At 34.5% G+C, this 12878-nt stretch overlaps 1 protein-coding gene across 11 annotated transcripts in view; it reads right to left on the bottom strand.

Moving 5' to 3' along the window:
* DMD (dystrophin) overlaps positions 1-12878 on the bottom strand; it is a 1181561-nt gene that overhangs the window by 360791 nt on the left and 807892 nt on the right. For all 11 annotated transcript variants that reach the window (XM_042035506.1, XM_042035543.1, XM_042035536.1 and 8 more), the window contains one exon: positions 6382-6546. In XM_042035506.1, the coding sequence (XP_041891440.1) occupies positions 6382-6546 (165 nt within the window). The remainder of the gene's footprint in view (positions 1-6381; positions 6547-12878) is intronic.

The raw sequence follows: 12878 nt of genomic DNA, 5'->3' as shown, positions 1-12878 counted from the left end.
TTTAATAGTACAGCAATATTTGTGGGCTTGTTTTAGGGGCTCCTTTTAATATTAATATTTTTGGTAAAAATAGGAATACATGGCAAAATGCTTGTCAATGATACCTAAACTAAAAGGGAAGGTGGAGACCATCCTATTAGAAGTTCATGCATGTCCACTCCTCAGTAACTGCTACACAGCTTTCTCTGCTGTTAAATCTACTCTCTCCTGCTGTTAGATGGATATCCAATACATTCATAGCCCAAAACACTGCCAAAGTGCCCTGGGAAATATATATCAAAATACTATGAAACTGTCACAGACTTGAAAGAAGCAAGGCTACTCTCAGAGAGACCAAGAAGCAAGGCAAAATTGGAGATAGTGCTGTTTGGGTCAGGAACCAGGCAGATCTGAAAATGCTAAATAAAACTTCCCTATGTCAAAATTCCCTCACTGACAGATAGTGTTTCATATCACCCATGTTATCCTGCAGGGCCCTAGCTTTACACTGAGAGGATATGGTTGCATTAGGAGTTGAAAAGCAGCTATGACTTCCTAGGATTCAGGTTTACTTACAGGAATTGTGATTCAGGTTTACTTATATGAAAGATTGTGGCAATACATCTGGCAAAACCATTACATTTGAATGCTCAGGAGTTAGAAAACACACATCTTTAGCTGTGGATTTTTATTGACAGAGAAAAAGAAAAGGCTAAGAAAAATAAAGTTGATCAACATAAATTGAAAGCAGGACCAGGAAAATCAGGGCATTACACAGTCAATAGTACTGAGAGAAGTTACTGATAAAAAAATAAGTACCAGCATGTAAAAAACAATGACATAGTAAGAGCTGAACTTCAGCATGTCATTGGTGAAAGGGACTCCTGCCATGGCTGCATCCATTGACTATGGCTGTAACACCCACAGCTGAGACACCAGTGCTGGCAGAAGCTGTATTGTAAACAGAGCTGTAGTGTTAAGTACTTCAATCTTTTTCCATGTTATAATGTAAACAACTGTTGTAGTATTTCCTTGGCACCATCTTGTAAAATTGGAAATTCATGATGATACCATCTAAGTTTGTGAAGCATGAATACTAAATCATGCAAAATAGCTATCAGAACGGGGGTAAACCCAGGTCAAAGAATGAACCCAGATAGAGCCATACTGTCAAACTTGGGAAACTGGAGTTGCAAAAAACATAATATGAAATATATTCTACATGCATGAGAAGCTGGTACACTGCAAATCTGGAAGTGTTCCAGTGTACACAAGTAGCAGAGGAGTCAAGACATTCTTATAAAGGTAGATTTCATGCCTTCCCCATGCATATACTTGAGTATTTCACAGGTGCAGTCTACATATTATGCTATTATTGGAAATGATCATGTCAATGTGCTAAAAAAAACCAAAACAACACTTACAAAGAACTAATATCTATCCTAATACTTTAAATTTTTTCCCTGCAAATATGCATTTCAATGCTGATTTATTTGGATAGTTTCTTAAATTTAAAAAGAAGTATCTTTGACAGTTTATAGAAGAAAACTGTAATTAAGGATGAAAATAATGAGTGAAGCAAACACTGGTTACAGATGCTTTCTAGATCCTGAGAATGAAGAATCCTTTCTCTACTCTTATTTATTGAGAAATGAGTTATTAAATCCCAAGTGTGATTTTTGACACCACTGCTAAAAATTATTGTGCTTAACTGAAAGTCCTGGTCCTAATTGTGGTACTACAGTCTCTAAATTGTGGTCAAGAAAATTATGAAGACAAATCATACTGGCATAAAATATATTGGAGTTTACTGAGCCATATTGTAATTCTTTGAAGTAAGTGTAGAGTTATGATAGCAGAATGAGCTGCAAGGAAAAAAAAAAATCAGTAGGCAATGTATTTTATAGTAAATGCTGTTGCAAAGTACAATATGCTTTCTGGGACTGAATATCTCTAAAAAGTTTGTTGCTACAATTTAGTAGTGTTCACATTTTTCTTAACAATTTTTGCTGTTTTTTAAACTGACGTGTACATACTTTAGAAGCAGGGATGTTTCCCAAAGCCTCAAACGATACAGAACGTTCCAGGGATTGTAGGATTACGAAGTTGCCCAGTATGTTTCTTGGTCACCACAAGGTCTTACTCCACATGGGTGACCAAGGAACATGCTGGACTTGTCCAATCTCTTTATGTCTTCATCTTCTATTCTACTGTTTCCTAATTGCATTACTGTGAAGTAGAAAAGAGCCTGTCTCTCTATGTACGTTTGTACTAAACCTAGGGTTCAAGTCTAGGAGACAACAGGTATTAAGTATCTGGAACCATGAACTATTTAGCCAATGAACATCAATTCCTTTGGTTGCAAGAATCCTTAAATAGTGACAAGGTTTAAGTGAACTTGGGACCCCCACATAAAGAGGCCCAGGGTGAAGGAAGACCAACAGCACACTGTTGGATCCATGGGTGGTGACTATTTTCTTTTTAACCTGTCTCTCCTTCTCTCCCCTCCCTTTTCTATTTCATTCTACCTCTCTACTTCACCTTTTACTGTTAAATAAAATCTGTATTATTGACTTCAGCATATGGTCTTGTTTGCACCTTAATTCAGGTAGACATCTCTCAATAATTGGATCTTAACAACACTGAACCTCTTATTTTCACACAACTACTTTGCATCCCTCCCTGACACAGGAGCAATGAACTAAAAATGGAGAGGACATATGCTCAAGTTATTCAGCATAACTGCCCGCACTATTAAATGGTGAGTTTTGCTTCCCACGTGGGAGAAACTGCAAGGTCTCAGGAAGTGCCCAGGCATGGTCAGGGATAAGCATCAGCACTTTGGATGCAACTGTGTTCTTTGGGGAGTTGAGATTGTTGCTGAAAGGATGCAAGCTGTGCTGCACCAGTTAACCTCTAGGCCAAACAATGGTCCTGGGCATCCTGGGCACTTTGTAATTACTAATAGAGACTTAGCTTTAAGAGCTACAGGAGGGATTTTAATTGCTCTACCTGTCACCAAGCCCAGTTATGTATGGAGTCTTTAGAGTCTTTGTGAAGTTCTCTGTAACTACATGTAACAATTTTGCCTTTGGTTGCACCTTTGTTACTCTCATGGAATTACTTTTGTGCTATTAAAAGTTAACATTGCGGGAGATTCTATTTAATTTTTCTTCTAAGTAAACTTAAGGGACTTCTCATCTCTTTTTAATTGGTGATTTTTGCTATTAAGGCAGAAAAAAAGTATGAGCTTTTAAACTTATATTAATTCACAGAAATTGAAAGTTATCAGTGTGAATTGTGAAGGTGAAATTCCTAGATATTCTCCTTTATATACTTATTATGCATCTATTATATAGATCAATATTATTTAAAATGTTAAATCAGATTATCTGATAAGGACCAGTATTTATTATACACCTTGATTTATGGAAGAATCTGCAATGATAATTACCAGATTATAGTTGCATGCCAGATGCAAAGGTTGCTATGGTTTTGAGAGAAAAAAAATTACTGTAGTTTGGAAAATTCTTTCAGAGTATTGATAACTGGTATTTTAGATGCACTTTAGTTTGTGTATCAGGTTTAAATTTCAGCTAACACAAATTTCTGTAATTTGCTAAACATAAGTAAAAATGCAAGAAACTTGCTTTAAAATGGGCATATTACTTTAACATGGTATTACCAACTAGCTAAAGACACCCCAGGCATTAATTTAAAACAAAAACATATCCACATCCTCTTCTACTCATCCAACCCCACATGTTCTTATCATTTATTTCAACCTGCTTCTGAGGTCAGAAAATTTCCTACACTCAATATTTTGTGGCTTTTAGAAATTAATATCCTTACAATACTTAAAATTTATACCCTATCATGTTAATTTTGGAACTCTTTTCCTGAAAAACAACGCAGAAAACAAAAGGGACAGGAGAGAACTTAATGGCTGGGGAGAAGGGAGAACATTATCATGCAGGCTTAGTCAGAGTATGAAGAACATTGAGAGAAATTTCATAAAAGACAAAGTCTCAAATGAAATTAAAATTTGCAAGCCATTATTCTTTTCTAAGAATATTAACACTATGCTTTTCATTCTACTAGGTCATCATAAGTGTCACTCTTGTTTCTGAGAAAAGGAGTTATGAAATCCTATAGGAGATACTTTAGTGTTCTTTGGATATTGATGAAGGCATTAAAATGGTTGTAGAGTAAATGTTAAATATTTATACAGCTTTTGGGAACACCAGAGCAAAAGACACATCTCTTCCATAGGTAGGATACACATCCTTACTTTTTCAAAGACATACATTAGCCATAAATTATAGCAATTTAAAAATACACATGAATATAATCATTTCAACAATTATTCGAGAGGCTATGTATGTCCAGGCTTAACCCAGTGTAGGACAGACAGCACGTTAGCATGGGTCTGAATGTTTGAAGTTGAGTGTAAAACTGAACATCGTCAAGCATAATCTGCTTTTCTAAATTACATTCTTAATGCGTTTTGTAATTATTAATGGTCTTACTCTGCTTAAAAAAGGTTCTAAGAATATAATCTGACTTCAGAGATAATTAATAAAGAGTCTTAAATATAAAAGTTTCTCTCTGTGAAAAAAAACTATGCTCTGGGTAAACCTAAGTCAACATCTTAAAGAAGTTAAATCTATGTGTTTTAAAAGCAATCCACATAGATAACATGCAGATAAGAAGCAAATACGCTTCATATGATTACAGTCTTTAAAATAGTAGTAGTCCTTATAATCCTTAAAGTCCTTATAATCACAACAAAGTGATTCAGCTACAATCAAAACTGGTCAACCTTTATAGGAAAGTGATCTAAATTTATCTGTGAAAGAAATATGGCAGAGTCTTTCACAGAGAGAAAGGGTATTTGAGCTCCTTTGGAGCTCTTCACTGTCCCCCTGCCTCTCAGAACATTCATGATTTCCTCCCTCCATTTCAGGACTACAGATTTTTAATTATTTTTTTAAAAATAATTTTTTCTCTTTTCTTTCAACTGTTTTTCAGAAATATTCTAGTCACATCATCACAAGATGGAAGAGCCAAGCAGAATGTTTCACTCACAATAAGTATGGAAAACAATAGCTCTATAAATTGTAGAAATTTAGCCCTATTTTCATTTTATATAAAATTCAATGGTGGATTCATTCTAGCAATAAAGTAAAAAAATAGAAAAAAATATGAAAAAGATAGATGAAACACCTAAATTTTCTGTTAAAATACAGGAGATAAGGACCCGTAGCTTTCTTGAAACCAAAATTCCATCCGTCATTCAGCACAAATACAGACATTTGTAAAAAAACTATACTAATTTCATCTTTCAGAAAGAGAATGAATGTCACTGCTGAACTCATTCTGTGAATTGTAGGACTGCAACAGGACTTGACATTCAGTGTTTTATATGATGCGATTGTATGGCTTAAAAAGTGTTTGGGCATTAAACAAGTTCCTTAGTAGAAACTAAGTTAATAAACATGCTTTGCAAAACCATACATCTTCAGGAGCAAGTATTTTTCCATTTCACACAAGACAATAAAAGTTTTGAATATTTATATTTTTTCCTTTTCCACTAGAAATTGCATAATCAAATTGATACAAAACAAAACTCAGTTTCTGTTTAGTCTTCACCTACGTGACCAAAATGCTGAGCTACTATAAACTCTAACCTCATAGATTTCGATTACCTATTGTACTTTAAATACTTCCTCAGTTTATATGAAGACCATATATGCATAGACAAAAGGCAAGACCAAAATATCTAAGTATACACCCAGCAGGCCAGTTGATTCTAGACAGCCTTTATTTCTCTGGCCTCAGTCAACCCATATACAGGCATCTTTTTTAGACATAAATATGTATCAAAGATCAAAGATCAGATTAGAAGTATTTTTCTCACAGTTCTTAACTAATCTCCTTTATTGATTCTGGAGTGTTACCTGCACAGTTAAATATCTTTCCTTGCAATATGAGAATTGTGTTATGGTCCTAAATATTATGATTTTCATGCAGTCATAATAGCTTTAATGAAATAGCTTTAATGGTTCAACACTGATATTATGAATTTTAGTTCACTTTTTATTAAAATGTGATGCAATAAATTTTGCGGCTACTGTTTCATGTATATGATATGGAAAAAATAATAGGTTATACTTATATATCATCTTGGAACCATTGGTTCTAATCTGCCCTTTCACTAGAAACCATTCAGGAGAAAAGAATAAAAGGTTTCCTTAATTCATAGAGCTTTGAACTTCTGGGGACTACTGCTGGCTTCTGTCTCAAAGTTACATCATTAATAAAAACTATACAGCTGATGCTGCAGCTGAAGTTTTGACCACTAAGTACTCCAATGCTTCTTTAAAATGGAGGAAAATTTACCTTAATATCAAAGGCTCCGGGCTGACCCACTTTGTTATAAAGCTCTAGCTGGTTCTTGACGGGCGTTACCCACAATATCACCTGATTTAGTTGTTGATGAAGTTCAACAAAATCCTTTAGCAGAAACTCTATTTCTTTTTGTTTTTCTGGAAGATCTTTGGACACCTGAAAAAATACCAGAAGCCATTGTTTTAGTGAAAAAACCAAACAAACTACAAAACAATTTAACTCTACACATATATACGTTTATATAAAATGTTAAAATACAAGTACTATATACTGGAAGAAGAGAAAGAGAGAGTAACAATCAAATTATTATGGCAAGTGTCTTGTAACTCAGTTGAAACACAGTCTGTCCTAAAAAACAACCGGCAGAAAACCAAAACACACATACAGAAACCTAAAATAAAATTTAAAAAAAACGTCAAAAGTTACCATCAGGCTTCTCAGTATTTTTAGTAAAAGAAATTGTTATCTCAGTATACTAAACTGTTTTAAAGCTCAATTTTTAATCAGGAAAAAAAAATTAAAACATGGAATTAATCACTTGAATTATATCTAACCTTTCTTCACCTCTTGAATGTAGATATTTATAAGCACATGTTTTCTTATAAGGTGTTTGAGTTGCCAATTGGATCCAAATATACATAAGCAGATGCACACAGTGAAGAAAAATAATGAAGAATTGTATCATCAATTCAGATCAGGCAACTTGGTTCACTGATCTGCATTCAAAGCAGTCAGATTTTTAACTAAGCACACTCTTCTGTGCCAACAATATTAGAAATCAAGAATCGGTGAATGGCACAGTTCAAATCCAGCTCTGAAGCACTTGGAATAAATGTTGGAATGGGCTGGCGATAAACAGGCCAACACAAACCTCCATGCTGTCCTTCCCAGACTGTTTTCTATAGCTAGAGAGGTGAGGTGTCACAACACTACACAATGGGCAACATTGCAAACATACACTAGGGGAGAAACCATCTGTACTTTACAAAAAAAAAAAAAAAAAAAGCAGCAGCAAATATAGGGCTTGGGTAGATACAGAACAATAGCAGTTCATCAGTAAAATCAGCCAAGAAATATGGTTAATTTTCCATAGCACAAAAAGTAAGGTTTCCCAATGTTCATTTTTTGGAGCATATTTTTACCAAAGTGACCCTCTTAAAAGTAGCAAAATATGAGATTTCTGAGACACGCTATATAAAATATATTCCCTATAAAGTTGAGCAGTATTAATGGTAGCATAACTATCATATTGCCTGGCTACAGAAGTATTAGTACCCTGTACTTCTAATCCCTAATGATGAAATTTTTCAGAAAATAAATCCAAACTCAGAATCACGAAAGCAATGAGTGTTACTAAATCCGAACAACCACCCGCTAGGGGAATGCAATGAACACAACTGTCTCATGACATGTATGTTTCTTCAAAGATTTGTTGTGATAATATTGATTTGTAGGTACCAAAACAATCCCTCTACATAATCCCAGCATGAGACTTTTTCGACCATATGTAAGGGGCATTCGTAATTCAAGAATTTAATTTGTCATATATTACATTATCTCCATTGTTCATTATAGCCACCTCGTAATATCCTATTTAATAAAGACTGACCCATGAAGCAGATTACTTTTACTATCTTCCTAGTCTTTTAAAATATAATCAAAAAATCTGCTTTTCCAGAATGGTCTCAGAAAAGAAAGAAAACAATTAAAAATGCATTCATTTCCCTTATGTGTTAACTCAAAATTTATGCAGACCTTGGCCTAATTTCATAGAAGATTGGTTTCATCTTTCTTACAACTTTTGAATGTTAATCTCTAATGTTTACTAGCTTTAATATTAATGTAAATAAGTTCCACAGAAATACAACTGAAAGCAAATAGGTAGTCATAGGCAGATAAAAATCCAAGCTGACTTCTGAAGATCTGAAATTTAAATTAATCTACTCCCAATAAACATTAAACAAGTATTTTGGGTGTATCACAGGACAGAGAAAGAAATATTTGTAGAGGTTTTGGGGAGGAGAAGAGAAAGAGGGAAACAACCAATATTCAATGCAGAACAGCAGAAGATGAGTAATTAAGTTTTGGTGACAGACTGTGTTTTAACCACTGTTTTTAAAACATTTATTTATCCCACCTATAATGAGAGGTAAACTGTGATTTAAGTAAATGGAACTTCTTACACATTGTCTCCTGCTCTAAAATTATAGCACAAATACAGGATCATAATATTTTTAATATAAAAATAGAAAAATCGATGTAAATATGAATCAGTTAATTATATACGGAAATTTAATGTCATCTAATTTTACCATTAGATAGAAAGAACAACAGTAAATAAATAAAGAACTTTCACCAGCTCAGGTTAGGGCTACAGATAAGCATTTAACAAGGCAATTCCTTGTAAAGTCCAACTAATGTGTCACATGCCATTGTGTGGGAATCACAGCCTTAGATTCTGGTTATCAGGGATTTCATTTGCTAGCTCATTGTGGTTTGGTTTTTTTTGTATGCTCTGGCATCAAGCCGTCAAGCTTGCTAATCAAATTAGAGTCTGATGAGTTTAAGGTAATTACAAGTCTGCCTATCAAGCCAAGGCACTGTTGCAGACTGTCTCTTGGGGGACAGCTTGTTTCCTGAGCTAATTCTGCAGCTCACCAGAAGCATAAATTGGAAAATCTCCATGGAGAAATGGACGTGGACATGATGGCTGGCTGTTCAGATTTATGCCCTTTCTGTGGCAGAGGAGTACACGTGGATATGGGGCCCTCCAGGATCTTCCCTACTGTTTTACTCACAGTCCTTCCACCTTGTTATTCACAGCTCCAGGAGCTGCATCCCTGAGGTGGGATTCCAGTGCTGGTGGGAGCTACAACAATCCCACTGCCCTGCTGTTTCTGGGCTCTCTGAATGAGTTCCTACAAGTTCTTGGATGCCGCCAGGAATGAACGAGCAGCAGCTAGTGTCCCACTTCAAGACTCTCTTCTACATTTTTGCTTTGGGCCCCATCCTCCTTTTATTCACTTGTCTTGGGGTAACTATCCAGTGTTTACTTAATTTCATCCCCTTTAGTAACTTACATCTTTCCCTCCTATTTAAGAAAGACTGCTAAATTTTATCAGAGGATGGCTGATGTTCTGTTCTAAGAGTGACAACAATAGGAACAGTGGCCATAAGGCAATACCTGCAGCAGAGTGAAAACATGGCAAACATGAAATGCTTTCCCCAGGATATGGTTAGGACTGAACACAGGCCTGATGAAGCAGTGTTACAGGCTGGCAAGAAAGACAAGGTGCAAATAAAAAAAAAGGAATTGAATAAAAGATAACTTCTGTTGGAATATCTTTCTAAAAATCTGGGTTATCCCTTTCAAATTAAATATTTTCAACTTTGCCTTATTTCACAACAGATCGACTTGGACAACACACTTTGGTTTGCAACCACAGATGCAAAATAAATTTGCAAGTGGAAACACCAAAAGTATGGATTATTCTTTCAAAGAAAACAAATTTGAGTTCAACATCAAAGGACTATATACTTTCAATGTTACGTGTCAAAACATTAATCTCAAAGCACGTGATACATCTAAAATTTTGTACTTTAGTTCAAGTGCTAATTAAGTAAGATTAATTGGAAGCTTAGTGACAAGATAATGGAAAATATTTAAGCTCTAAATGGTGAAAGAGCAGAAGAGCTTAATTTTACCAACTGACACTGGTCTTCACAATATTAAATTTTATTCTAACCTGAAACTATTAGATCATTTTCCACATATTAAACTTATTCTAAATTTTGCTCTTTTCATTAAAACACACACAAAAAGAAATTCACAAAAAACTGCCAGCACAAAAAAGGTAACATCTCTCAAAACATAAGAATATCTGAAATTTGAATAATTGCATACTTTCAAAACTTAGGTTTCATCTAAGTATTTTAATTTCTTCTCCTTATGAATTCTAAAATTACTTGCATTGCTACTTCTGTTCCATCTGAACCTGATGTCTTGCATGATCTTCCCCCACAAGTAGCCTAAACAACACAGTACTGTGTTGATTCTATCCCTACCCCAATCGGATTACTTTGGTTCAAAACCTTACATGTGCTCATCTTGGCAGTTTAGATCATCTTGATCATTTCCCTTGCTCTAGTTTTCCACTGCTGTTTCTCGCTTTAGCTTTAGATAGCTATTTTTCAGTCTGCACACAGTTGTGTGCATGCACTATGGGAAGAATTAGAGCTCTGCAGATGGAAAGGAGCATCAGTTTATGATAACAGGTACAAAGGGAGGAAAGATTTTTTATAAAGTATGTCACCTGATGTAAAATTATATTCTGTTTGCCCGTTCTGTTTAATTCTTAGGAATATCCAGAAAGTAGATACAATTAAAGCAGTATAAATTAAAATAATGGTTGTGGAGTTACGGCTCAATCTTTTAGCTCAGGAACAATGCTCAAAATGAAAAAGTTGAAACTAATTAGGTAGACACAGTAAGCAAGAAAGATCCAATATTGGGGAATAGTTTTGCAGAAGTCAGAAATGTTATTGCAAATGAATTAACTTGATGAGTTATATTACTAGTAAGGCATCACTATCAACAAAAGTAAGGAAAGCCACTGAAATGACTTGTACATATTACATTTCAAGTGAATGATGCCTGATTTCAAAAATCACTTCTCTCTCACAAGTCAACCTCTTTCCCTGTTTACCTGAAATGAACAAAGAGAAAACAATGCAATTATTACCCTGCTGTTTGAGAATATAGATGAGGACATGCATCTCTTCAACATGTAATTTAAAAAAAAAAAAAAATGAAGAATTTTCTTAGTGGTAAATGGAGAGCAAAGAAATCCCAAATTCCAACATTTTAACAGTAGTGAAAATCTGTCAGTTTTCTTCCTGCAATACTAAAGTACACATTTCTCTTGCTATCTGCCTCACCAAACTCTAATAGGACAGCACTTATAAATGGATCTTATTTTGAGGAATCTGAGTGGATTACAATTTAGCTATCTTGATATGCATAACAAGATAAGCTGCAATAAATATGAGTAAAAGTATGTTGTGGGATATCTGTGAAGACTGTCAACAGCATTATTTTTATATGCCTCTCTTGAGAGGTTCACTTGGATATACAAAGCACTTCATGAAAATGGGCTTCAAATGTAGGATAACAGATAGTATCAGGTTTAAAAAAAAATCAGAATTGCTTGAATAGAGAAAAATGAAGCATTCTGTATGAAGAATTGAGGAATTTTCTGTATGAATTTCTTTGTTTACTAAATGTAAACCAAGCAGCAGCTTCTTCTTTACCATTCCACTTCTGAAAAAAATGCAAATATCAGGAAAAGAAGAGACAGTGACTGACTGCACTGCAATCAGCGCAGAGCATAACCGGACTGAAAGCAGGTTTGATGTCATCCAAGTGAGGACTTGGATAATAAAAAAATAATTGAAGTCATAACAACTATTAAATGCAAACTTCAATCCAGACTTATTGATAAATCATAACCGACACTACCATAGCACTTGTAACATGATTACATAAAACAGCAATTCTTACAGCCACTGCTCAGAAAGTTTTATCTGCTCAAAAATCACCATCCCTAGAGCATGTACAAAAGAACGATTTAAAATGAAAGGGGGAAAAGTTAATTTATATGCATCATTTCTTCATGAAAAACAATCAGTGTAGGAAAGAGTTTCATATAAGTTCAGTATAGGATGCCATTTAGTTAATTAACTGGGCCGTTTGCATTAGCAAACTCAATATTGACTTTAAAACAAAATCTATGTCATTCCTTTAAACTCATGAATATTTATGAGCCATAGTGTCTCTGACAAAGTTGGAGTAAAGACTGTATTATTAGAGGAAGATTAAAGGAGGCTACTAAAAATATGTATCGATTTCATTTGCTAAATATAGAAGAATTTTATTTGCTTTGTATCTAGCATTTCATGTTTCCTTGCAGGGCTCCCAGGACCTGACCTTGGCAGGTGTTTATTTGGTCTTTTTTTTTTTTCAAAAACTTCTTAATGGGATATTTATAATATTTTCAACTTTCATTTTTATTAAAAATTCTTTTTTTTTTTCCTCATCAATGCAGAAAACTAAAGCAGTCAAAAAAAACAATGCCCCAAACAATTTTCTGCTTCATCTGGCTGTCTAGCTTTTGAAAAAGCAAACAAACATATTCCTCCACCCCAAAGATTTGCCTTGTTTTTCTTCCATGGTAATATGATCATGTATATCACAGTCTGCATTTTTATATGTAATACTTGTAACTAATTGTCATTCATTCTGCTCTCCACTATCTCAGCAATTCTCCTTTGTCAAGGACATTTTTGAGCACACGACCCTCCACCTTAAATCTCTGCTAAATAATCTAGTCCAGGAATTTCTTTTCTTTATCATTTTTTCTTACACAGTTCCTGAAATCCAAAAGCAGCCTTAGAGTATAGTTCTTCCAGTAATTTTTAATGAAGGATTT

The sequence above is a fragment of the Corvus kubaryi genome, unplaced genomic scaffold, assembly GCF_017639235.1.
Source record: "Corvus kubaryi isolate FWS band 111438036 unplaced genomic scaffold, C.kubaryi_AGA036_p1.0 133, whole genome shotgun sequence".
NCBI lineage: Eukaryota > Metazoa > Chordata > Aves > Passeriformes > Corvidae > Corvus > Corvus kubaryi.
The sequence above is the reverse complement of the archived record's forward strand: the minus strand, read 5'-3'. Positions and strand labels throughout refer to the sequence as shown.